Raw genomic sequence first — 27991 nt, forward strand, 5'->3', positions numbered from 1 at the left:
GGCCTGCTGTGTTCATCCAGCTCGACACCTTGTTATTTCAAGTTGGGAGAATTGTATCCTTCTAAATAGTTCAAAAATTGATCTATGAGATGTGACCGGCAGGACCAATATTGATTTCCAATCTCTAATCGCCCTTAAGAAGTAGTAGTAAGCTACCTTCTTGAATCATTGAGGCCCAAGGTAAAGGTACACCCCCAATATTGTTAGGTTGAGAACTCCAGGATTTTGGCCAAGTGACATTGAAGGAATGGAAACATATTTCCAAGTCAGGATGGTGTGTCCAAAATGACAAATGTGCATCTACTCCTTGCAGGTCCCCAAAGTCCAGCTCTCTTTCCTATCCTCTTAGCAAACAATTATGGTCATGAAGGCCAGATTTATAAAAAGTAGAAACACAATATATTACATCTTCTACAGAGGCTTCCGAAATCATGAAAAGCATTGGAGAAGCAGTACAGCACCTGCATTCGGTGAACATTGCACATCGAGATGTGAAGGTAAGCTGCAGTTTATATTCTATTAAGTTCTAAGTGTGCGGGTAAAGAGCAGTCTGAGCAGCCACTTGAATATGGTGAGCCATCTATCTCTCAGCCGGCAAACCACAAACTTGACCGTTTCCTATTGCATTTGCGGAATCAGAAGCATATATCACCTGTATGTGTGTACTGACTGCTTGGATATTTAAAAAAAACTTGTTTTGTCATCTTATAGATGTGTATAGGATCTAGACTCATTTTAGCAAGGGCTTTGCATAAATGTGTTCTCCATTAAATCCAGAAAAATAGTTTGTTTAAAACTCTATCAATTGGACGTTTTTGCTTTTCTGTTCTTCTTTTCCCAGCTGCAACTTTAACATTCTGAACAGATAAATCCAGTGGCTTTGCCAGTCAACTAGTGTTCATCTTAGAAAGAAAGTTGGGTGGTTTCATGCTTTCACTGCTTAACTAATTTTGTAGTACTGAATAATATTGAAAACCCATTCGGATGAAGAAATCTTGTTCTTTTAGTTTCTGTGTCCAAGTTTTAGTACAGTACAAATTGTCCTTGTTTCTAAGTAAATTTGCAGGAAGTCAAAAATTGTGAAACATTTACTTCTATTCTTATCCATTTTCAGTATGAGTAATTCTTCAATGTCAATATTTGACTGCAATCTTAATGGTAATAAATGCATTAGTAATTAATATTACTTCAATTTAGGGAGTTCAGATGCCAATGTATTCCATCGTTTGGAGTAGACTGCCAACTTGATTGAATTGCTATAATTTGGTGAGCAGAGGAGCTCCCCAATAAATTGGATTTGTCAAGAAATGGAACATGTTCCTATTGGGGAAAACACATCCATTGCTGACATCCATTTGAGGTGTTAGCATTGTTATTGACTTGATATTGTGCAGTTCCTCTGGTATAGCAGCTATTAATTTTAATTTTAATTTGACTTTATGACATCCATCCTCTATCAAATAACTGAGGAGCAGTAAACTGTGAATGTATTGAATGGGATGGCCTACATTTAAAGAATGAAAGATCCCAGTAGCTAGGCAGTCTTTCATACTCCCTGACAGTGCTATCATTTGATTATGCAAAGACGCAGGGACGACAGCATTCATTTTGCAATAGGCTGATATGGAGACTAGCTGGTATAATGGAGAAACAGCTCACAAAGAGTTCTGGGATAGATGGAAGGCTGAATGGAGCTTTTGTATTTGTCACTTGGAGTTTCACGTTTAGGTCTTTTAGTTGACATGACTGAAACAAAATTCCTTTTAAGAGAAGGCTCCAGGTAGTGGAGTCAGTAAGACATGATATTCCAACTCTTGAAATCTTGAGTTTAATCCAATGATTTCCGTCTGACATGAAATCTGTTGCTATTAGGCACAGTGTATAGTACAAAACAAGGTTGGTATGAACTCAAAGGCCAAGGGATGACAGGTGTGGGAAATGAAACACTCTTATTCTGGACCATTTCTCTGGGGGTATAGAAGATGGTGCTTTTCTGTGCCCTGGCTATGCTGTACTTAGTCTGACAGAGTTTGATATCGACACTGAGCACTAGGTAGGAACAGCCCATTCTCCAGAACACTCACCTCTGTTGGAGTACCTTTATTTTTGAAAAAAAGTTTATATTTCTTCTTTAAGCTTCTGATTTCTGTAGTTAGGCAGTACAGAATTGTGACTTTTTCTTTCTAGGGCCATTAATATCAGATTGTTGGAAGTAAAATGTATCTTCTGTGGTTATCAACTCCTGTAGCTGCTCTGTTCTATTCTGTTCATGTTGGTGTGATTGTTTTTGAATGGTTTTGAAAGTCCTTGCCAAGTGTCTCTGGGTGGGGGCATATTTGAGAGCATTGCTAACTTTGCTCGGCATTCACCTTGCCATAAGTGAAAGTGTTTACTTTGCTAGTATTCAAGTACTGTCATTTTCATGTTATGCAATATTTATCTCTTCCAAGTTTATGAATAAACACTGTAGTTTATAGTATAAAATTCTTTGTATGTGAACTGTAACCAGCTTTATTAAATGTTCAGTTAAATGCAGTAACTCTTTTTTTTTGGAATTTGAAGATTAACAGGTTGATTATTTTTTGAAGTATGTCTTAATTTTTTTTTAATGTCAATAAGTGCTCTTGCATTTCTTCTGCAGCCAGAAAATTTGTTGTACACCACCAAAAGACCTAATGCTATTCTAAAACTAACAGATTTTGGCTTTGCCAAAGAAACCACCAGCTTCAATTCATTAGCAACCCCTTGCTACACACCATATTATGTTGGTAAGTTGCTATAACAAGCATAACCTTATGGCCATTTACAGTGAAACTCTTGCAACATAACCCCTGAGAATGGAGTTTCGGGAGTCTTGCTGCAGTTAGTCATTCAGTTCTCTCTCAATTGGGTCATAGAATCGTGATGTGGAAAATAATGTTTTTTACGAAAGTGCTAATGGGTTTGTACGAGTAACCAGAGAAGAATAACTGGACGAATAATCATGAAATTTGAGAAAATAAGATCGATCAGAGTGCACAATGATGAAGGCTAAAAGATACTGAGGAGAATGTTAGCAATCATTAATGACAATAATAAAGTAATTCCTATCATTGAAAAGTGATTGCTATAATTGAGGTGGGACAATTCTCAAAATATAAATGATTAATATCAATAAGTAATGCAGATATTTGTATTTTGCACTGATCTTTACAACAGAGAAGAGTTGACTCTTCAAATGGTTAAGAGCAAGGTAAGTATTGTTGTTACAAAGGGAAAAGGAAATTTTAGATAACTTAGAACAATGATGAAATTCCAGGGCATGACAGGATGCAAACAAGGATCTGAGGAAGATGAGGACAGATGATTGCAAAGGGCCTGTGAATCAAAAATTTAAAGTACCACTTCCCCAAAGCTGTCAGAATACATATGCAATAATAATAAGGCACTTTAGTTATTAAACTGCTAGTTTGCACTCAATGAAATTTTCAGCTGAGCAAACTAATACACAGTGATGGTAGACTTGGCGTCTGTGCATGAGTTGGATCCAATGCTCTGGGTAATTATACCTCCTTACCCTTTAAAGGAGGGAATGTCTTGAGCTGTTTTGAAACTTATCTGTGTCACAACTCATATTTTTCAATGAAATTGAGGATCTAAACTCCAACTGTGCCAATGCCCAATATCAGCATCTCCAATTAGGTTTGGGTAGTGCAAAAACTTTGCACATTTTACCCTTCAGCAAGAGGCTGACTGTAGACTAACACAAAGTTCAAATGTTCAGACATGCATATGTAAGAATTTGTGTGCTTAAAAATGATCAGTGTTCTAACATTTTTGTAAAAAGAAGTCTTTGCAAGGCACAACAAATGTTTGGCAAGTTGCTCATTAGAAAGGAACTGAGTGCTGTCCAGTTGAGAGGGATATCTGTCCTACCACACAAGTGCAAAGATAGGAAACCTTAGGCCTAAAATAGACATTAAATGCATGGAATAGGATTATACTGTAGAAAAAGGCCATTCAGTCCAATTAGCCTATGCTATGTATTCACCATATGAGGCTCCTCCAATGCCTCATTTCAGTCTTTCAGAGTATGTTCTATTCCCCTTTCTCAAGGTTTAGCATCCAAGCTACTTCCCTATGGTCTGAGATCCATATTCGATATACTCTTTGAGTGAAGATCTTTCTTCTCTCTTCCCAATTAGATTTATATTCATATCTTGCTTTATATTTCTGGTTCCTCATTTTGAATTTTCTGTCAAGTGGAAACAGTGGGCCAGTTTTCCTTCATCTCATGGGGGTCAAAATTTGCTCTGAAAATATAAATGCACTTTTCTCTGCCTTCCTAATCAGGCATTTTTATGGTACTTTTATGGTTAGAAAGGCATTGGATGTAAAACATACTCTCAGCTCTTCTGAGATCATAGTCCCCTTCATGAGGGCCACAGGAAAATTATATTTCCTCATGCACCACAATCTTCGTATGCTGGTGTGGGTTTTGCAAGCCCTTAAATTGCACACTTTGTTAGAGAGTTTGTGGCTCCTGATAAAACCCTGCTGAGGTGTCTAAAACTTTCTGATAACCAAGTGTGAAATGTTTTGACACTTCTAAATGTCACTGTTAGTTACTGCATTGTAATGCACATGTGCCTTTAATGCAGTGATTCATCAAAGTCTCTATCCTGAAAAGATAAATTGTCCTTTACATTAGCAGGCATTGTACTTTTGCCATTGGAGAAAATGCTACAATGCATTCAAAATGAGGGAAAGCATGTTGATACACTTTCCTATTCTATATTTGATGCTTGAATATAAATATTCAACCAGATTTATCTTAGGAACAAAATTGCCTTCTTCTGAAAGTTGAAAACAAAATCTAAATGCCTCATTCACTGATAGATAATCTGCTATGAAATTGGAAAAAAATGTTTCAATTTGAGACACTTTGCAGTGTAAAGCAGCTATCTTGATAGTTTTGATTATTACGAATGCTTGGTTGAGAACTAAATCTGGGTTCTGTTGAATTGCTACACATTCAAGAAGTATGGATAGGTGAGGTGGCACAACAGATGGGTTTGGAATGAGGTTTAGCAGGCCAGTAAATGATGCTCAAAGTTGAGCTGTTGTCTTCAAGAACTGAAATGGTCAATCTTACCCGCCTACCTCTACTTGCAGTCCTTCCATGCTGCTTCATGGTTGACAAAGTTGCACTATAAACCTGAACCTTGTGCAAGAAAACCAAAAGATCCTTGGCCAAAACAGTCATGAATTGGGTGTGTGATTGAAAAGCTGCAACTGTAACCAACTCGAAGCTTCCTTACTATACATGAAAGTCCAGGCCATTGTCTACACATTTACCATTTCTATTTCATTTAAAAATTTAAAGCCCTTCATTAGACTTCCTCTGAGTCTAGTGTCATTAATGATAAAAGGCCATGTCTGCTCAGTCCTTTCCAACCGCTGAGTTCTCAGTTCTTCTAAAGTCCTAATTATTGTTTATGCTTTTCCCAGTGCTTTTTAAAAATATTTATTGTCCTAAGATCAGAACTCCTTGCTTAAAAGGACGGAAACATGAGAAAAACATCTACTTATATAGAACTTCTCAGAAATATAGGATGTGCTGAAGCACTTTACAAAAGTGACCATTCATTGCTATATTTCCTACATTGCAGCCAATCAAACAAACGCCTACAAACAGAAATTGATAATGGGCAGATAATAACCTGTTTTTATGTTATTGTTTGTGGGTTAAATATTGGCCAGAACCCTGGGGCTGATTGACCTTCTCTAGTTTAAAATGTGCCGTGGGACTTTTCTGCCTGTGAGGACAGACAGCTTTCACTGAATGTCCCCTCCACAAAAAAAAAAGCAGCCTGATCAGGGTCTTATTTAAGTTTGACATCATTTTACTGCTTTACAGTCCTATATCTCGAGAAATAAATTCCTCCACTTCTAAAGTGTTCCATAAAACCTGAAGACCAATAAAAAAATTTGATTGACTTAATCTCTCAGACTTTTTGAGACACCCTCAAGCCTTAAGAAATGTCTTGAAACACCCAATATAATGTTGTAGAAGAGCTGTAACCATCAGACAATTAGTATTTTAATGTATCATATGTGAGTGTGTTGATATTGTTGTGTATTCTGTAGCCTCTGATAAGGCACATAATCGATAGTTTCCCTTTTACTGGAGGAATAACACAAATACACAATGTAGTAAATGGCTTGCTGTGTTGGAAAAGGACACCTTGGGGGGACAAAGAACTCATGACAATTCCATTGTATCTTCATATTTCATTTAGTATAATTTTCTCAGTCTTTTCCATTTTTCACTTAGTATAATTTTCTCAGTTTTTTTTAAAACAACACAATTTTAATTTTTCTTCCTGTCATGACCTATCTGCTCTATTATTTGATCCAAGGATTAAGATCATTTGGTCAATTAAAGTAACCTCAAGTGAGTCAAGAGCAAAGTTGGGAAAATGATACTTTGGTAGTTTCTCTTGACTGGTTTAGTATCACAGGGCATATTTTTGGAAATTATCTTGTTATGCAATTCCTACAAAAAATATTTGTCTGCGGGAAATTGGTTCTTTCAGCCTATCTAGCTTCAGAGAAATGAGGGTGGGTCAGTTATGGGTTTACTTGTATCAAAGTTTTAATAGCTTACACAGGCGAGGCAGCTACTCATTTAACTAACGACCTGCCTGTCTACTCAGCTGTCATCTGATTTTTAACTGAGGGATTTGCTAGGGAAGTTTGCAGTCAAATGTTTTAGTTTCGCCTTATTGTTGATCCTTGCCCACATTTTCAGTACCAACTGTTTAATTCTGAGGGAGAGATTAATCATTTTTTTCCCTTCTGTGATGGCGCATTGAGTCAGACAGGAAATTCTAAGGAAATTTGGTTCCCTTTAGACTTTGTGCTATCAGATCAGCTCCTTGCAGGATTCACTTGCTTCCCAGGTAGTTATGTATGAAATATCTGTGCCCCGTGTCACATTAATAATGTTGCCTTCAGTAAACTAAGTGTGCATTGAGGTTTATGATACTTTGGCCTGCAGCTTATGTAATAAACTAAACATTATAACTATGCCAGTGTTTGAGATTAGATTGAGTAGGTAGAATAAGGAAAAGTGATTAGAACGTCATGGGAACTGGGTGGGTAAAAGTGATTAAAACTGTTTGCTTCTGTGGGGAGTAAATGTGGCCATGAACTGGATTGAGCAAATGCCCTGTTTCTATAATGCAGTTTGTACATGTTGTGCTTCGCAATCTTCCATAGTTTGTGATGTTGTGACATCCAACAGTGACGTGTCAATAAATTTAACTGTTGTGTTTTTCTTCATTTTACAGCCCCTGAGGTTCTTGGGCCCGAGAAGTATGACAAATCCTGCGATATGTGGTCCTTGGGTGTAATAATGTACATACTGTAAGTTTTAGTTGTACAGTCTCTGTGCATGTTTTCTCTTTCTCTTCAGGTACTATGCCCTGAAAGGATTTTGGTAAGCATGCAATTCCGTGTTGGTCCATGGTTATGCTGGGCAAGGTACTGCAGTTGTTCACTATTGCCATTTGAGGATTGCTGACCAGCAGTCTGTCCAATTCTTACACCATGCAAATAGGCCTATGTTGGAAGCATTTGCAAATTGGAGTATGCACTAGTTAACAAAAATGTAAAGCTGTACCTGGATTTGGCAAGCGATGGGAAATTTCCCAGTGGAAAATACTTTGTACAAGCAGTAAATGACTGGAAGTTGCCCTGTATGGTATTATTACAAGCAATCATAGTATCCCTACAGTGCAGAAAAGGCCAATCAGCCCATCGATCATCCCACCCTATTCCTGTAACCCCATATTTGTCATGGCTAATCCACCTAGCCTACTTATTGCTATACACTATGGACAATTTAGCATGGCCAGTCCACCTAACCCGCACTTCTTTGGCCTGTGGGAGGAAACCAGAGCACCCAGAGGAAACCCATGCAAACTCAACACAGATAGCCACCCAAGGCTGGAATCGAAACTGGGTCTCTGGCTGTACTGAGCCACTGTGCCCTTTTATGAAAGATGATAAAATCTCCTCCTGTTGTCGGGCCACCAGCATTAAGGGAACAGCAATTTTAGCAATGGGTTTACTTGACTGCTGCCCTTGTTAAATCAGCAGTTTGCCCCAACAATAAAAACATGAAAGATAAAACAAAGAACTGCAAATGCCGGGGATCTGAAACAAAAGCAGAAATTGCTGGAGAAATTCAGCAGGTCTGGCAGCATCTATGGGAAGAAAGCAGAGTTAATATTAGAGTCTGGTGACTTTTCATCAGAAATTGTATTTGTGTAGTGTCTCTAATGTAATAAAACACCCATGATCTTATACAGGCGTATTATTACATAAGTGAATAAAAATTTTATTGAAGAAAATTTGACGTAAAGTCATATAATCAGAGGTTAGATCAAGTGACCAAAAACTTGGTGAAAGAGATTGTTTTCATCTTTTTCAATATTCCTTAAACCTACGTAGAGAGGATAGGTCAGAGTTTGCAGCCAAAACAACTGAAGATACAGCCACTACGGAGGTATAGAAGTATAGAGTCATACAGCATGGAAACAGACCCTTCGGTCCAACCAGTCCATGCCGACCATAATCCAAAACTAAACTGGTCCCACCTGCCTGCACTTGGCCCATATCCCTCCAAACCTTTCCTATTCATGTACTTACACAAATATCTTTTAAACATTGTAATTGTACCCACATCCACCACTTCCTCAGGAAGTTAATGATGGACCAATTAAAATCTGGCATGTGCAAGGATCTGAGTTAGTGCAATGAAGATATCTTGAGGGGGTTGTGTGGCTGAAGGAGATAGCAGAGAAACTGAGAGGTGAGGCCTTGGAGGAATTTGAAAATAAAGGTCAGTATTTTAAAATCATGACATTGTTTGTCTGGGAGCCATGGTGGGTCAGTGAACACAGCAGTGTTAGGAGAATGAGCTTGCTGCAAGTTAAAACACAGACAGCCAAGTTATGGATGCCCTCAAGTTTCAGGAGGGATTCCAGCTGCGACAGCATCAAAATAATTGTGTTGGGCAGTAGCAAAGTTTTCTACTGAAGGTGAACTGAGACAGGGACAAAATTGGCTGAAGTTATGCCAGAAGAAATGAACAGTCTTAGTGAAGGCACACATATGAGGTTGGAAGCTCATCTCTGGGACACGTGTGACTCCGAGGTTGTAAACAGACTGCCTGCATTTCAGACAGTTGCCAGGGAGAGGAGTAGAGTCAGTAGCTAGGGAATGGAATTCGGAGCTCATTCTCTTACCCTGTCTCGCCATCACATGAATACCTCACAGTTGGTGTCCACAAATGTTGCCCTTCCCTCCTCTCTATACAATGATCTCTTGTACCTCTCCACTGTTTGTCTTTGCCTCTTATCATGTCTTGTGCCTTCGGTTTCCTGCAGAGATCTGGGTTGGGGTCGGATCCAGTGATGGGCACCAGATGAGTCACAGGCTGTGTGTGTGAAGGAAGCTTTATTCCAGGAGGTTGCAGGTGTTAGCAGTGACCTCCTGTGAAACCCTGAGCCTCCTGATGTGGAGAGAGCTGATCCTATTTGTAGGTTCTGTACTGGGGCCCTTGACCCAACAATCCAACTGGATTTCTATGTCCATCTCCTCTCTCTGTGCAAGGGTATGTGGGTGAGGAGACAGCATAGCTGCTGCTGGATTTGTTAGCTGCATTGTGATTTCTGCTCTGAACCCCTCCTCAGAAGTGCAAGGTGGAGCTGAATAAGCTGTTTCTGAGCTATGTTGAAAGCTGGCTGTATGGAAATGCAGTTGAAGGAGAACAAGGTGGTGGATCGGTGAAGAACCTTCCAAGATCTTTGTCAATCACTTGTCTAGCCGTTGTGGTACTCTCAGAAGGAATGCCATGAGCAGTGGACTCTCACTGGGCCATGGCTGAAATTCTTCAATCTATCTGATTAAAGCCTCCTCAGCTCAGTTTTACTGAAGAAGGACTCCTGTTTGTGCTCTCAGCTGGTGACCCTATTATGTGTTTATAAAACCATCGTTCTGAAGAGTTTAATGTTTGTGTTACATTGGCTCCACTCATTCCACTGATGTCAAACGCAGTGTGTTGATGGAGACAAGACATTCTCCTCTTGCTTTCAGAGAGCACAGATGTATCTGTACCAGCTCTGTAAAGTGCCAAGAATTACACCTGACCAAAATGTAGTTGTACTTATTGCTATCATGCAATTAACCTTCTTGTTATCTAACCATGGTGCCTCTTCTGTACGTGCCTGACTGTAGTGTACCTTCTGTCACCAACTAGGTCCAAGACAAAGGCAGATTGTTGGTAATGAATAACCTCAAAAACCCTTACCCAGTACCACATTCTGGTGGAGTTGGCAAATATCACAAGGTGCCAATAGTGGTTAATGGGAAAAATACCACCACAATGAGTTACTGATTGGCCTGGAAATGGGTATCCTCGAGCGCTAAAGTGGTTCTTTAATTTTTCTTTAAACACCTTAATTATATATCTGACATATCTAAGGAGGTTCCCCATTCATCTTTAATCCTGTCTTGATGAGAGAATGCCAATTTCAGAAAATTTAATCCATACCCTCACCCAAACCTTTTGGCAGGTCAAGTTTGATGCAGTGTCTGTTTGCTGCAACTTTGGAATTCAGCAGGGAATTTCTTGCTTGATGTTAATTCTTGGATTATTGTCAAATGTCTTCACTGTGAAAGTCAGATATCTTCACTTTCACTTCTTTGTTGCACTCCGATCAGATGCCTCCGAATCACCGTCCTATCCTGTGTGTAGATGCTGCTCATTTGATTGTCAGTGGGAGCAGTTCTTTGGCATCAGTTGAGTTGTTTCTTGTGAGGAGGCAAAACTTCCAAAAAAATGCTTCAATTCCAGATCCCAGCTACACTTTTTTAGTTTGTGTTTTTGGCCACATAATCGCTTTTTCAGTAACTTTTTTTCATCCGAAAATTCCAGTGCTGGTAACTTTGATTCTGGAAAAGTTTTTCTGGTTTTGCTGAACTGCAGTTGACTTGATTTCATGAACCTCCCGTTGAAGAGTTCTATGTATTTATTCTGAAAATGTACTGATCTGTGTTTCAGATTTTCTACTTTGCACTTTTGTGTGACCGTACAGTTACAGCAGCAATGCTGAGTAATGCCATTCAATTAGCATTTTAATTGAGTTGAAGAATGTGCCATTAAAAGATGGTCAAAAATTAGTAAGAGCGTAAGATGTAGGAGCAGAAGCAGGCCATTCAACCCATCGAATTTGCTCTGCCATTCAATGAGATCGTGGCTGACATGATAATCTTCATCTCTACTTTCCTGTCTTTTCCCTATAACAATTGTGTCCATTGCTGATTGCAAATTTGTCTACCTTCACCTTGAATATACTTAATGACCCAGCCCCTAAAGCCTTCTGTGGTAAAGAATTTCACAGTTCACTATCCTCCGAGGAGAAATTCCTCATCTCTGTCTTAAACTCTGAGATGATGCCGTCAGATTCAAGACTGTCCTAAAAGGGGAAACAACCTCTCCACATCTACCCTGTCAAGACCCTTAAGAATCTTGTATGTTTCAATAAGGTCTCTTTCATTCTTCTAAACACCAATGAGTGTAGTCCCAACCTCCTCAATCTGTCCTCTTGGTATTTATAATCTCAGGAATTTGCAACTGGATTTGCATCACAAAACTATATTTTTAATCTTCTTTGTGTTAATATTCCATCTGGTTCAGGGTGCATTTTTTTCATCTGGCTGACTTATTTGAGGTTTATGATTTTGCACTTTAGGCTGATAAATTCACAGTTGTAATAGAACTTGACAGATAAGGTGCACAATAAAAATGGCAACCACACTGCTATACCATAGAAACTGGTTCACAGGTTCTCCTGCCTGTGTAGTCCTGAAGTAAATCATCCCTCTGTATTACTTCAGCATAACGCTGCTGGTTAGTCTTTCTTTCATGCAGCTAGGCTTGTGAAATTCTCACACTCGATTTATCTGACCGCTGAAGTGCAATCTGTTGTTTGTTTGCGTTGGTTGAAACAGAAAGCTGTTGAGAAGGTTTGCTATTTCAATGAAGTAGCAGCACCTTTGACATTTCCCTTCATCTGAACCAAAATATCAACACAATTTTATTTGATGTTTTGAAACTGTATTGTTTCTGTTTTTTTAATGGCGGCTGTAAAAAGGAAACTAACATGCACTCAAGCTTGATTTTGTCCTTTTCTCCTTCTGTGGTCCAATTATTGGGAATGTTTAGGAAAAGAACCTGCATTTATATTGCACCTTTTGAAATTTTACATGAACTTAGTTAGGTCCTTTCAAAGTCACTTTTTTATAATGTGGGAAGCACAGCAGTCAGAAAATGCACAGGAAGGCTCCTCGACCAGCAACATGATAATGACCATGTAAACTAGTTTATTGATATTAATTGAAAGAGAAATTTTGGCCAAGATAGAGTTCCCTTCCTGTTCTTTGAAATAGTGCTATGCGATCTTTTACATTTACCTAAGATGGCAGTTTAATATCTCACCTAAAAGGCAATAGATTTGATAGGCTGCACTATCATGTCAGTCTGGATCCTGTGTTTGGGTCTCAGGACTGTTCATAGAAATTTGACCCAAATTTATGCTGTAATCTTACGTAGTAAATGCATAGATTTGCGACAAATAATCCTTGCAGTAAGGTCATACAGGGGTTCTGTTATAACGCAAGTTCCGGCAATGCAAATTGGCTATAAAGCGATTGACGAATAGGGAAATGCTAATTCTAAAATATGAACTTGTTCTGGCTGTAACGCGATTCCATCAAGTACACATCGACATCATGGGCTTTGTCAAAGGAAAATTTCTTTTTTGATCCTTGGTGTAAGTATTCACAGTAAGTCATAATGAGCTCATTTGAAAAAGATAATTGGATTGCCTGTCATAAACCTCAAATACAATATCACACAGAACAACTGTCTCACTAGGAAAGCATGTGAAGTCTTAGTTTGAAGCGTTTACGCTGAACACATTAAATGCAAAAAAATGAAGTATAGTTTAAAATAATATGAGTGCTGTTAAAATGTGCACCCTTGTGTGTAGTATGCCCAGATTTTGTTACATATTTAATATGTAAGAACATTTGAACTTGCTCATTTAAATCATTTCTACCAGAAGTTGTCTATGTTACAACCTGCTCTTTTCCAGGATTGTTTTGAATATAATGTTACTCAGATTTATAACACATTTTAATCCTACAATTAACTTCAATGTCAATGGGCTACAAAGGAAAGAAAGGTCAGATTCCTCTGCTTAACTTATCTGAAAACCTGTCCAGAAGACTGTACCGATGGAATGTCAGGTCAGATCAGCAATAGGCTAGGCTGTGAGGCAGAACATGTTGCAGGTGAATAGATTTTTTTTTATTATAAGTCAAGGCTCACACAAGTGACAGGCATGGCACCAATACTTACAGGAGAGTGGTGAGGAAGAATTTTGACTGATTTTGCATGATTTTGTTTTTGTGGCCTGCCCCAACCCCGTTATTTCTATAGTGCGATTCTCTATAACGCGACGTTGCAACGGAACACAACTATCACATTATAGCAAAACCCCCTGTAGACGTTACTTGTGATTTGATGTAATTTACCATTGTTCTTGATCCTGACCAGCGAAGGATTTGTCAAATCTTGCAGTATTCCTGTCCTTCGTTGGAAAACGCAGATGGAAAATGTACTGCTTGAACTAAACACATTAGGGGTGGCTAGCACTGCTGCCTCACAGCACCAGGCACCCGGGCCGATCCCACCCTCGGGCGACTGTCTATGTGGAGTTTGCACATTCTCCCCGTGTCTGCGTAGGTTTCCTCTGGGTGCTCTGGTTTCCTTCCACAGTCCAAAGATGTGCAGGCTAGGTGGATTGGTCATGCTAAATTGCCTGTAGTGTTCAGGGGTGTGTAGATTAGGTGGGTTATAGGGAGATGGGTCGGTATGAACTTGTTGGGCCAAAGGGCCTGTTTCCACACTGTGGGGATTCTATGATCTATGATCCATGATCTAAAAAACCGTTGTATCAAAAGTGATCATATCCACAGCTATTGATTTTAAACTGTTTTAGATGTTTGAGTTGTTATCCAAAAATAATCTTAGTTCCGCTGTGTTCTAATCTGTTAAATGTAAGTTGATCAGATGCTGAACATATTTAAACAAACATTTCTTTTTCTTTTGTCAATCTATAGGTTGTGTGGATATCCCCCATTCTATTCTAACCATGGACTGGCCATTTCACCTGGCATGAAGAAACGAATCCGAATGGGCCAGTATGAATTCCCTAATCCAGAATGGTCAGAAGTATCCGAGGAAGGTAATCCAACTTTCTTTAACTGATGCAAAATAAATAAATGTAATGCTCCTTCATTTTTAACTTTGCAATGATCAATGCTAAATTCTACAAAAATATTTTGAAATTGTTATTTTTCAATGTGCGAAAACTAAATGAGTTGAGAACATTAAACCTGCTTAAAGGATAATCAAATTCAAACTCTGTGTGCCTGAAGAAATATCATAGTTTAAAAATAAATTCTGTACTTTGAAACATTTACAGCTTGCGATATCAGCAGTTTAATCAAAAAACATTGAATGCTGAAAGTCTGAAATGAACACACAAAATTCTGGAGAAACTCAACAGGTCTGGCAGTGTATGTAGAACTTCTAGCTCTGAAATAGTCATATCAAACTCAAAACGTTAACGCTGTTCCTCTGTCTACGGATGCTGCCCGACCCACTGAGTTTCTCCTGCATTCTGTGTTTGTACTGGCAGTCTACTGACTTGCCTATTGTGCATGATGAGACTAACTTAAAAAAAATGTAAAATATTCTCTTGTTTCTGTAAAATTATCTTTAAAAATCTTGCAGAATGAATTACAGTCAAAGTGTAGTCATTGGCATGTGGGTAATCTATTAAAGAAAACGTGAATTGTTCTTTGAATGTAGCATCTTCACATGTTTACTTTACTGTAGATTACATTACAGAAAAGACATAAGCTTAATGCATGGTAAAGATTGTATATTTATAATCCTATCTGCTGAAAATATAGTAATGGCAAGTCACTGTAAATGCTATATTTTTTCATAAAGTATTTTTAGAGGATTTTGCTTCAAGGCAGAGATCCCAATTCTATTTTTTCATATAATTGCAAGGAAACTACATTACTCTTAAAACATTATCACTATTAACTCTGAGGATTTATAGTTTTAAGACAATCACCTTTTCTTACTGTTATGGTAGGATTGTTAGCAATAACAAATTACCACCTAACTGCATTGTAAAAAGTTCTACTGTACTGTAAAATCATTTAACAATTTCATTGATTTTCAATGATTTCAAAATCATTGCATACCTACTAGCATTGCCATTGAGACTGAGCAAGGGAGTGAGACTGATAGTTTCCACAAAGAGCTGGCACAGAGTCATTGGGCCAAATAGCCTCCTCCTATGTTGTAAGATTCTTTGCTTTCAAATTGCTTCTCCCAATTTCAAGTTCACTTGTGTTTTGGCATGTTCAGTATGGGAGGGATGAGTACAGCTACACAGCCTGGCTCCCAACATATAGGCTAAAAGTGGGAGCATAGTACAATTGATCCTGAATTGGAAAGTTTAAAAAAAAAACCCACTAAACCTAAAAGCTTTAAAGACAGGAAGACCCTGGTAAAGTGCTGATATATGTTTTGGATCCTGTTCTATTGGAGGAATGCACCTTTATTGTAAACCCACTACACCACAGGTTTTGACATAAAATAATACATTTTCCAGTTACCAGGATGACCAGGGAAATACCTTCTCTCTATCAGGTATTAAAACAAAAAGATCCATTGATTTTCTAAAAAAAAAAATAAATACAATTATGCATTTATTATCAAAACGGTGGGAGACAGTGTGCTAGTGGAATTATCACTAGACTATTAATCCAGAGACCCAGGTGATGTTCTGGGAAATTGTGTTTGAATCTCACCATGACAGATGATGGAATTTGAATTCAATAAAAGTTCAGAATTAAAAGTCTAATGATCGATCTTTGGAAAAAACCCTTTGGATTCACTACTGTTGTTTAGAGAAGGAAAATGCCTTACTTATGTAGTCTGGCCAACATGTAACTCCAGACCCATAGCAATTTGGTTGCCTCTTAACAACTAGGGATGGGCGATAAATACTGGCTTAGCCAACAACACCCACATGCTGTGAATTAATTTAAAACAAAACTGATCTCTCTAAATATTGCCAAATTATACATGCAAAAAGCACATGTTCATCAGCAACAAAGGAAGAAAAAAATTGCAGAGATTAGCTTTTTTCCAAAAACACTCTGACCTCTGTGTTACTCTTCAAGGTGAAAGCATAAAGTGTCAAGTGTTCTGGAGTCTGCTGCTCTAATATTCTGACACATGGTCATCATTAATCATGCATGGTTCTTTCTAAAGTATTGTAGGCACACGTTCTCAGGAAATACAGTCTTGATGTTCTTTCAGTAATGCTTTTGAATGAACAAATTGGTTTCACCCTAAACTTGTGAAGTTTCTTTCTTTTCAGTAATGGGAGAAAATTAGCTGGGCAGCTTGTTCAAAGTCAGGAACAAAAACAGAAGTTGCTGGAAAAGCTCTGAGGAACGTTAACTCTGATTTTTCTTCACAGATGCTGCCAGGCCTGCTGAGCTTTTCTAGCAACTTCTGTTTTGTTCCTGATTTACAGCATCCACAGTTCTTTTGGTTTTTATTCAAAGTCAGTTCTCTGCAAGTCAGCTTGTTCCCTCCAACTCAGCTAATTAATTCCAGAACATTTCCACGCCAGTCACTATTCGGAACACCCCAGCAAAACTAGTAGTTATCACCAGTCGTGTAATTTACAGGCAGTGAACTTTTAACGACTTATTTTAAAGACACCAATCATGGCATGTCCACAAAATTTAAAATAAATTAACTTTCCACAATTTTTCAAGACATGAGTCCTGTGTGCAATATTAAATATAAAGCATCTTTGTAATACAGTCAAAGAATCTATATGTAACTAGATTTATGAGTAACCAGGCCAAGCATACTGGACTGAGTAGCGTAGAAATTCATTCGAATTTGGTCAAGATTCACACTCCAAGCAGTTTAACTCACCTTTTGATTTTTGACTCCAGTTGTGTTTATTTTTCCTTGCAGAAAAGTTTATTCAATGACATTGTAGATTACCCAGAAGCCAGTGAAATGTAGTGAAAAGCAGTTTCTTTTTTCTTGTGCTTTTACTGATCGTAATTTAATGAACTGCATTTGGTTTATATCCTCTGAATGTGTTTTCAATGTGCACCTTTTTCAGAAATGACATTAACACAATTATAATTAAACACATTACATCTGTTCATGTTGAATTTTTCAGCCAAACAACTGATCAGACAACTCCTGAAGACTGAGCCAACACAACGCATGACCATCATGGAATTTATGAACCATCCTTGGATTAATGTATGTAATTCATTTTGGAGTGGGACTTAAAGGCTTTAATTCATTCCCATTAAATAAATTATATCCTTTATCCTTACAGAATTTATGTTCTCCTCTTCCCCACTTTTTAACCACCAAATACATCCTCTCCCCACTTTTGATCACTTGATAGTCATGGTAAGATCCTAGCCAAATGTTTAACATTGTCTGAAGTTATTTCCTGTTATTTTAATAGGATTAAAGTTTTTAAGTTAGCAAGAAAGGAGTTTTTAATCAATGTATTAATAGTAAATTGCATTTTTCTATGATACAGATGTATCATGTTCCAACGAGTTTCAGAATTTAAGGGTGATATGGAGCTGTTTATTCTGCAATTTTCAGCCTAAGCAGTTTTCAAACTCTTCTTCGCCCACCCCCCTCAAATAACACCCTTGCCAACCAAAAGTTTTTAGTTCACAATGAAGAAGTTTACAATAAAACCTTTCAGGTGAACAGTGTTCTTCAGTGCAAATGCAAGTGCAAGTTACATTTTAATTGTCAGATGTTGCATCCTGCCTCATTACATTGAAGGAGAGCATAGTGGTTAAGTTTTCATCTGAAAACAACTAAAGTGAAACACTGAGAAAGTTTCTCCATAGCCAGCAGTTTCAGGCCATGTTCATTTTGTTTCTTGATTCAGTGTTTTGAGTTTGAACTATGTTTTTTTTTCTTTGTTGACTTTAGCAATCAATGCAGGTACCGCAGACACCTCTTCATACCAGTAGGGTCCTGAAAGAAGAGAAAGATTTATGGGAAGATGTAAAGGTAAAATTGGACTTTAGTTCACTCCTGTAATACATCAGAAAACACTCACTATGTCTAAGGCCAACTTGTGGAAGCATAGTATACTAACAATCGGATAATAGATCTGTTTCATGTTCTTGTGTTTCACTGCGTGTAGGGAATATCCGATGTTTTATTTTTTTTTCCTCCCATTTTTGAAGATCTTGGCAGTCATCAGCTGCTTAACATTGCCCACTACAGAATTTTATGTTTTGGTCTTCTGATTTCCCTTTAAGCTTTAACAAAACCAGAAACAAACTAAATATTGATGTGGGCATGTAACCTGACGCTGCCATACTTAGGTTATCCCTCGTAACATACAAAACGAGATGTGGATAAAGTGAAGAATCCAACAGATATCTGTAATTCAACTATCTTTTCTTGCATTCCATTTATAGGCACATCATGGTTTGGGCTATAAAGTTGAGCTATCATGTTACAAAGCGCATTTTCTTCCATTAGTGTGTCATGCTTCAACCATCAGGGATAAAATGAAGTATGTGATATTTATGTTCTCAGATCACATGCTATGATATAGTGATAACACAAGCATGTCTTTTTTTAAATTCATTCATGGGATGTGGGCATCACTGGCTAGGACAGCATTTATTGCCGATCCCTGTTAAGGACATACTGACATACTGTATCTATTAAAGGTATGCTGAAATACTCTTTGGGAGACAAACGCAACAAACATTGGAAAATGGAATATCTGTTGCCTTTTTAAAATACTGGGACCACTCATATTGTCGCTCAATTGACATTAACTCAGTAGAGGACAGCAATCAAGCCAAAGATTTTTCTGGTTTGGGTGTTTACAGCAAGAAACTAATATAATCACCTGTCTTATTTATTTTCCCTTTCCTAAGGCCCTGCTTTGAGATGCTTAATCCCTGGACTGTTTTTCAGTTGATACCTTGCTTGTTGCTTGGAACACTTGAGTGTTTGGAACATGAGGTCACCTGCCTGGTTTTCATTTTCCCTTCCTGTTGCAGATGTACCTGTCTTTCCTGAAGGCAATTGTAGACTCATTGCATAGAATTTGCACAAACAGACCCCGGTCTTGCTATGCTATAACACTCTCCCAAATTATGCCCACCGCACTCTGCCTGGAGTAGAGTAATTTTATGAAGTCATTTTTTTTCCTTAAATTCAGAGTATGGCATCTTGCAGCCAAAGTTGGGAACTGTTACGGTGCAAGCCTTTCCTTTCTGAATGAATATGGTTTTCCCAATTCAGGAATTAGTAATTGTAACAGATTTTAGAGATAAGAGCAACAGTTCAGCTTTGTTGTGCAATTAAGAACATTGAGCTAACCTAGAGAAAAAAGGCCCTGCATGCAAAATAGTTTGCCCCGTTCAGTAATTCATACAGATGATAACAGTATGGCTGTGAGCGGTGTTGGTGGAAATGATTGATAGTACCAGTATTCCATGCTGCTCATATCTCACCAACATCATTTGGGTGCAGTGCTGAAAAATGTACCTTTATAGACACAATGTTACCTACTACATTGTCATATTCTTAACTCCAGCCAAATATGAAATAGAAAAATATTTCTGTACTGGAAACATATTACAAGGAGACCAATTCAAATCGCATACTTCAGAGTTATTAAAAAGATTGCATGCATCAAATTCATTACTACTTATTTACCACTCTCCATCTTAACATAATGTTTAAAAGATTTACAAACATCTCGAAGAAATCCATTGATTTTGCCATCCGAGTACCACAGCTGTACTGTTTTTGAGGCTGACTACTATAGAGAATTAGTGTGTGATCAATGTATTTATTCCCAGTTCTTAGCTGGAATGAAAGGTCTTGTTGGAGCCCTAAGATGTTGCTTCACAAGTGTCTATTTGCAGCACGCCCATTCCTGGCCACAAATCTGAATTGTATTGATTTTGGAGTTGAGACTATGCACTCCCATCCTGGAAGGAAAGAACCAAAGAAATAAGGAGCAAGGAATAGACCGTTCCAAACCCACAAACTGTCTCCAAAAGTGAATAAGATTATTGCTGATCTAATGTAACAGTAAGTCCACTTTCCTGTCTAAAAAGCCTTGACTCCCTTTCCTATCAAAATTTATCTAACGCCTCCTAGAATATATCTCATGTCCATGCCTCCACCGCTTACTGGGAGAGAGAATTTCAACAGTCAATGATTCTGAGAGAAGAAGCAACCCTCATCTTGACCTTGTATACAACATTGTCTGTCCTGCCACCCGTACACCCCCAATCCTCCCAAAAGGAAAACATCTTCGCAAAATCTACCCTCTAAAGCCCCTTAGACTTGTTAATGTTGCAACAAGATTACATCTCAACCTTTAAACTCAAAAGAATAGTGGCACAAAGTACTCCACCCTTCCTCATAACCCAATGCTTTTTTTGATGATCGATTATTAAAGGCTGCTCTGGTGCTTCTCTCGAGCTCATTGGAGAACGTTCCGGAGAGGATTAGGAGCAAGAACTTGGTCAGATCCTTTCAACTGGGACAATTATGGACATGGTTCCTGTGAAAGGAGATAAGTAGAAACAGCACTATCACTTCCATTGTGCTGTTCATCATTCTAATACAGCTTTCTCTCATGACAGGAGGAAATGACCAGTGCCTTGGCAACCATGAGAGTTGACTACGAACAAATCAAAATCAAAAAGATAGAAGAATCTTGCAATCCCTTACTGATAAAAAGAAGAAAGAAGGCCTTAACTGCTCCGACTCCAGCCAGCCACTGAAAAACAACATGGAAAGTGTGCCAAATTATTTTTAGGAAGTTCTTTTTAAATGTCGCATGAAGTTCAGAAATGTTTAATCGGTTGGCTTTTTGGATTATTTTTAAAGATTTACTTTACTTCTGCCTCTTGGGCTGAGGTGAACACTCTGTCATGATACTACTAGTCCAACATGCGACCAGATTTTTAAACTGATGTCAAAGGATGGTGGGTGGGGGGGGGGGGCAGGGGGACGTGATGGCATCAGGAAAAGGTCACCTTGTGAGTTTTGTGAAAGGTTGACTCAATGTTTCAACTCGATATTCCTTTCTGATTTTTATCATTCTGTGTCACCCTTATTTCCAAGAAATTTCATTCATGCCATCTTTCAGTTTGTCTTATTTTGGAGCTCTATTTGATTACTTTAAAGCTGTCTTGGTTTCATGGGATTAAAATGTTGTGATTTTAAAAGATCAAGATATTCATTATATTTGAACTTTTTTAATGCTAAAAGCTGTATTATTAAAAGCTTGCATTAGTTTTTTTTCATGGATGTTTGAACAATCCGCAAAATCTGTGGAATTCCCCACGAACAGAACAGGTTTTACAGTATTCACAATTCAAATGTAGGCCTACCCTATAAATTTTATGAAAACTTCAGATGTGCCGATACGATGGGTCAAATGGCCTCCTTCTGTACTGTAAAATTCTATTATTCTATGCCTCTTTTTAGTTTTAGAGTTCAGTGGTTTGATCATATCTTGACTGAATTAGTACAATCAGTTATTTTAATCAGCCTACTTGGACATGTTATGACACACACCCAAGACATGTGGGACTTGAACCCAGACCTCCTGTGTCAGAGGTAGGACTACCACTGTGCCACAAGAGCCATGGTAGTAAGTTACAAAATGCATGTAATTCCACTACACCCATGCTCAGTTCCTAAATTGATAAATTGTCCTTTGCTTGCCAAAATGATCCTTCAAATTAATTGGGATACTGTTGCAGTTTGAGCTGTTAGTATGATTTTCATCTATGCCTGAGTGGGATCTTTCTCTTCCTGCTGCCTCCCAGCAGCTACCTAATTCTCATTATGTCTGCGCATTAGGCAATTAAAAAATGCAGCACTTTTTTTTTGAAGTTATGTAGATAAGCAACGTTATCACTGGCAGGCATAACTTAAAACTGGAGGTCTAATCTTTACAAGATCAAATCTTTACTCTACCTGCTATGATATTGAGTAATTTTTACTGATGAGTCCCTGCTTTTCCTCTGGGGTAAGTCATATTCTATGTTCTGGGGGTAACATGAGTCAAAGATACAGGCAAAAGCCTTCAGAACAGTTCCCTATTGCCAGTATTGGGATGATAAATTTACCCAGATGCATCATTGTGAAATTATTTAATTGGCTAAAATCTCTTGCATCTAGAATTTGAAGTAACTTTTTGCTCCACAGCGAATACCCAGTTAAAATTCCCAATCAGAGACAGCTGCAAGACATTCAAAAGCAAGTGAATGTCTAAGGTTTTTGGGTAGATTTGTAGCTCAGGTTATGGATGTTGTGGTTGGTTGGCTCGCTGAGCTGGTTCGTTGTTCCGCAGATGTTTCATTGCCCTGCTCGGTAACATCATCAGTGCAGCCTCCGATGAAGCGCTGTTGTGTTTTCCCACCTGTTATTTAAACTCTAGTGTCCATTGAGCTGGGTTACCTCACTTCCGGTTTTCCTTCGCAGTGGAGTGTATATGGTGTCCAGCTGTATGTGTCTGTTGATGGCCGTCTTAGTGGAGAACTAGGCCTCTAGCAATTCCCATGCTTGCCTCTGCTTAGCCTGTCCCAGGATAAGGAAAACCACCAGTTTGATTGGGACAACACCAGGATCCTGGGACAGGCCAAGCAGAGACAAGCACAGGAATTCCTAGAAGCCTGGTTCTCCACAAAGAAAGCCATCAACAAACACTAGAGCTAGAGCCTATATATACTCCATTGCAAAGGAAAACCGGAAGGGAGGTAATCCAGCTCCACAGACACCAGAGTTTAAATACCAGGTGGGAAAACACAACGGCGCTTCATTGGAGGCTGCACTGATGATGTTACCCAGCAGGGTAATGAAACATCTGTGGAACAACGAACCAGCTTGGCGAGCCAACCAACCACAAGAAAGTGAATGCACAATTCTTTTCAAAAAATGCTAAATCCTGATGGAGTTGATTCACGGAATGGAACCCAAAGGTGTTTGTCCATCTGTTCATATTTCTAATGAATATTTGTTTAAGTCATTTATATTTTGGCAGAGTTGGCCTTTCTGGTGGAATACAGCTTCAACCCTTTGAAGTCAATTGTACAGATTTGTTGGCAAATTGTTCTATAGTAAATTGTCTCTTTATTTCTAAAATACATTGTGCTTTTCAGTCTTTGTGAGAAACATATTTGTTTGCATGGGCAGAGTCAAGAGTTGAATTTTCTGCAGCATTGTCTCTGTCTTCTTAGGCCAATATTGTGACAAGATTTTGCTCATGTATCCTTTCATGGGGTAGGGTAATAGTTTGAAAATGCTGCTCTGAAGAATTGTTTAAATGAGGAATAATATTTTGTAATTTCCTTAATGCAAAAGGCAAGTACGTTATGACGATTTCTACCACAATACTTTAGAAACACTGTCCAATTTTGATAAAATGATGCACTTCTAATGTTGCTTTTGTTTTTGAAGTTGCTAGTTAAAGAAGTCCACTTGACTTATCCAATTCTGGATAACACATTTGGCCAAGTGAAGAGCTGCGGAAATTCTAGTTTGGCTGTTCTGGCGTCATTAAAGCACAATGACATCAAAGGAAAGCACCATGGCAACATATTTCATGTTCATCCAATCTGCTGCTGTGTTAACAAGTCATGTGGTACCTTCAGATCAATTGGAGTATGGTTCATTTTTGACCACTTATTTGAACCTTTGGAAAATTTGCTCAATGGAAGCAACCACTAGCCCCCAAAGGAAGCGTTACTCCATCATCCTTTCTCCTCTGACATTTCAAATTAGGTTAATAAAGATTATTGTAAATATTTCTACTTACAATAAATACATTTTTTAAACAAAGAATGTGGGTAGACACAATTTCATGAACCTCTTGGCTGGATTTCATTATTGAAAAGTGAAAGGAGGTTGAACATTGTGGTTCACTGTCTTAGGAATGCCATTTGTTGCACTTATCCCTAATTGCCACACCATTCTGAAAGAGTAAAGTGGTGAATGGTAACTATCGAGATGTGCATTCATAAATTTGCTCATTTTTTCTAAAAAAAAAAGCTGGAACCTCTTAAAACTCAGGTTTTAGTGCTTTTTTGTCAAGAAAAAGGACTGTGTCAACCAGCCCTAAGAGTAAAGCTCAAATAGCGAGCTTTACATTTGGCATAGGCTGAACTGATTGACTGACATGCATGGCCTCAGCTTATCACAGCTTACATCCATATTTAAGCCACATTTGGCAGTTTTTTGAAACAACTTAAAACTATGCAAAAAGTATTTTCCATGGCAGGGCTCTTATTTTTAGTTCAGGCTACCTATGTATTCACTTATAGCCTATCAAGTTCATTTTTGCTTCTAAAGCAAATTAGCCACCTCCATGTGGGAGATCTGGAACTGATGCCTGGTATTGCAGGAGCCTTATTACTATTAAGTATGTTATACCTATTGAATTTCTGTATGTTTCCACATTTAGTGTGGATTTTGTTGGAGAACAGTTCACATCTTTTATAATAAAGGAACAAAAGCAGCCATTATTAGATATTAAATGAACCCAAGAACTAGAAATCCATATTTCTGAAGTAATAGCTAGGGAACTAGAACTATGGAAAGGAATAAAAGAATTGAGAGAGTTGCAGTTTTTGTGGAAATTCAAATTTATGGAGTAAAACTATAAGACTTAACTTTTTGAAGCTTTGAAAGTATAGCCATTTGTTGTTAACTGAACACTTCACTCACCACAAAATATATTGACATATCAGAAACCTATCGCATGCAAACCTAATGGCTTGCAGACAAAACATCAGATTCCAATCTCCATGGGAATGAATTGGTATTGAGGAATTATTTCTGCCGTCTGCAGCTATAAGCATATGTTGTCTGTTTTCAATGTGCATCCCTGGACTAGTGGCTGAAAAGCCATGGACAAGATGGTCATTCACAAATATCGCTGGTGCAGCTGGTATGAACTAACAGCAAATGATAGGGAAGGAAATTTTAAGGGGAGCTGTCCAATTATGTTCTGCTACAGACATAAATTTAGTTTTATCCTGGTGATTGCATACCAAAGATTTGCTAATTGCTTAAAATATTCTTTTAAACTTTGTTGTTTGCCAAGTTAGAAACAACAATAGCACCAGGTTACTGTGTCTTCCAAGACATTCCTTCAGATCTAATCTTCAACTCTGGTCTTCCTATTGAATTTGAATCCTGAGCACTAAATTTGATAAATAGAAACTTAACTAAAATAATTAGTAATTTCGGAAAAGGCAGCGCAGGTTTTTTGTGGGGAGAAAATAATTTCAAGCTCTCCAAAACCTTGAGAGAAGATTCAGTACCCTCTCTAAAATCTAATCTTCCTTACTCCTATGCCGGATGGAAATGCACTGTGCAAATTGAGAGGATAACACCAAAATCACAGCGTGTGTCAGAAATTATGGTGTGCAATTGGTGCATAAATGTAAATGTTGTATGGATGCAAAGATGAAGCAAAAATAGATAGAAAGTACTTTTGGGACTTTATACCAAGCAGTTTACTGCACTGTAGAGCTGGTAAGACTACAGGGTCATCAAGCACTGTGAGAATAGTCAAGGTAAATCCAATTCAAAGAAGCTGTGAATCAGGGTCATTTAATGAGCCAAGACTCAGAGGAAGCCTCGTTAGAATTTGAATTTGTCAGAAAACACCATGTTGCGGAAATATATTTCTAAAGTGTTCTGAATGAGTTATTGACACAAAAAATAACTAACTCCATTTTTTGATAAAATTAAAATGGCAATTATTTTTGACCACACGCAGTCCTGCTGAAAGCTGCGCAAGGCAATTTCACTCTGTCAGGTTCCTGAAGCACTGTGTAACTATGCACCCAGCATACGGCACTCTAAATGTGAGGAGCAACAAAGTTTAAATGTCAGGGCATGTTTAGGAGCTTGTTCACCAACTATGTGGAAGACTTGTTAAATCCACACATTGTATGTGAAACAAACCTCAAACAACACTAGACGACTGGAACAACTGAACAGTGGTTCAGATGTTTTAAAAAAAAAAAAAATTTTTGAATATTTCTGGGAAATGACTCCCATGTTACAAGTCCATTTATCATTTATGACTCAACAATTCCTTGCTCTTTAGCCAATTTCCCAATTCCCCTTACTTTGTGGGAGCCCCTGCAGCCCATCCAAAGTGGGCTGCCCCCTGACATTGCAGCCTCATTGGCCTGGGGAGCTGGCAGATTTCGGGGATCATCTTTTGCAATGCCCAAATTAACTCATCTTGCGATTTCAAGTGAGCCTGAGCTAGTGGAGTTAGTACAATATTCATGTAGTTTCCATTTTGGCACTGCAATATCAGCTCCATGTTCTGGTTACTAAGTCTGCGATGGTTGGGGGTGGAAGGAATGCAACCATGTCACCTTCTCTGCACTTGCTCATGTGTGGATCTCTTACAGATAGAAATTGCTCCTGTAAAATACTTGTGTTAAGTGAAAATGACTGTTCCAATCACTGACTGTGTTAAATATATCAGTATCAAATGTGATCACTTTCTGAGCCAATATTTTGTGCATTTTTCCCTCATACTTGCTTTCTTTAATTTTCCTCACATACGTGCACAAGCCCTGATCCATATAATAGTTTAGTTTTATAAACAGAGCTTGTATATAGCATGAAAATGCCATGTAGGCTACACACAAAAAAAACTTTGGAAAGCACAGAGGTTTTGCTTGGGAAGACCTACATTCACTGAGTCTAGGACCTGCTCGACTGTCACGAGCTGGACCATATAGGTCCCTGATAGGGACCTGCAGCCATGCTTTACACTAAATTCATTCACTTTTATTATATTGTCTCCACATTACACTTTCAGATTGTCACGCAGTTTCCGGCTTTGCCAGAAAGTCAAACCAGGATTATGGCAAACGTGAACTTCTGTGAGAAAAGTGTAGAATCTTTCCACCAAAATGTCTACAGCCCCCATTTTAAAGCTGACCCACAGTATGTAGATGGGCTTGGTTTGTCTCCAACCCCCACTCACACCTCCTTTGGCTGGGATTTCAGCTGGGTACATGTCCTCATCCCTCCTTGCTCCTACTCTGGGTTCGCTTGCTTAAAATTGGGGCTCCCCCCCGCCAACCATGTTGGTCTGACGGTGGTCCTGATCAGTGTTTGTTTCTCCTAAACTGTCATTTTCAAATCTGACAAGTCAGGTTTCCATTTTTTTTAGGCATGCTGTATATTGACCTCTGCTCATTTCATACAACAAATCCTGAGTTTTTATTGCATTGTCCCGTTTTATTCTTTCAATGTAAAATGTGTGTGAGGTATTTTTCACTACATCTATCAAATCACGTGGAGGGAGTGGGGATAATTTTTCCTTTATTTTGTTTACTGTTTTAGACAGATTTGGCATGTCATGTGTTTCATTGAGTGATTGTACCTCATTGTATTCAAAAACACCACCTTTGGTAATTAAAAGTTTATATTTATTCAACGCTGGTGACTTTTTTTGTGTTCTCTTGCCTGTCTCTATTTCAATTGCAATGTTTGAATTAATGAGCAGATATGCAGTGTGTTCATTCACTTTGAGTAAAATCCCAAATCTTGGTTTATTAGAGTAATACTCATGGGTTCTTCTGTGGAACACATGCTGAATTTGTATTCTAAACAATGACTTCAGAGTTGCTTATTTGTTCCTAGGATGTGGACATCTTCAGCTAGGTCAGCATTTATTGCCCATCCCTA

The 27991-nt window shown here is 38.3% G+C and overlaps 1 protein-coding gene across 1 annotated transcript in view; it reads left to right on the forward strand.

The window, feature by feature from the left end:
• Positions 1–27740, forward strand: part of mapkapk2a (MAPK activated protein kinase 2a) — a 66221-nt gene extending 38481 nt beyond the window's left edge. The window contains exons 5-11 of the mRNA XM_048611825.1: positions 391–497; positions 2642–2768; positions 7335–7410; positions 14239–14363; positions 17415–17500; positions 18203–18283; positions 20899–27740. Coding sequence (XP_048467782.1) covers positions 391–497; positions 2642–2768; positions 7335–7410; positions 14239–14363; positions 17415–17500; positions 18203–18283; positions 20899–21039 — 743 coding nt within the window. The 3' untranslated portion in view covers positions 21040–27740. The remainder of the gene's footprint in view (positions 1–390; positions 498–2641; positions 2769–7334; positions 7411–14238; positions 14364–17414; positions 17501–18202; positions 18284–20898) is intronic.
• Positions 27741–27991: the final 251 nt, after the last annotated feature.

Source organism: Rhincodon typus, chromosome 25, assembly GCF_021869965.1.
Source record: "Rhincodon typus isolate 14 chromosome 25, sRhiTyp1.1, whole genome shotgun sequence".
In the NCBI taxonomy this organism is placed as follows: domain Eukaryota; kingdom Metazoa; phylum Chordata; class Chondrichthyes; order Orectolobiformes; family Rhincodontidae; genus Rhincodon; species Rhincodon typus.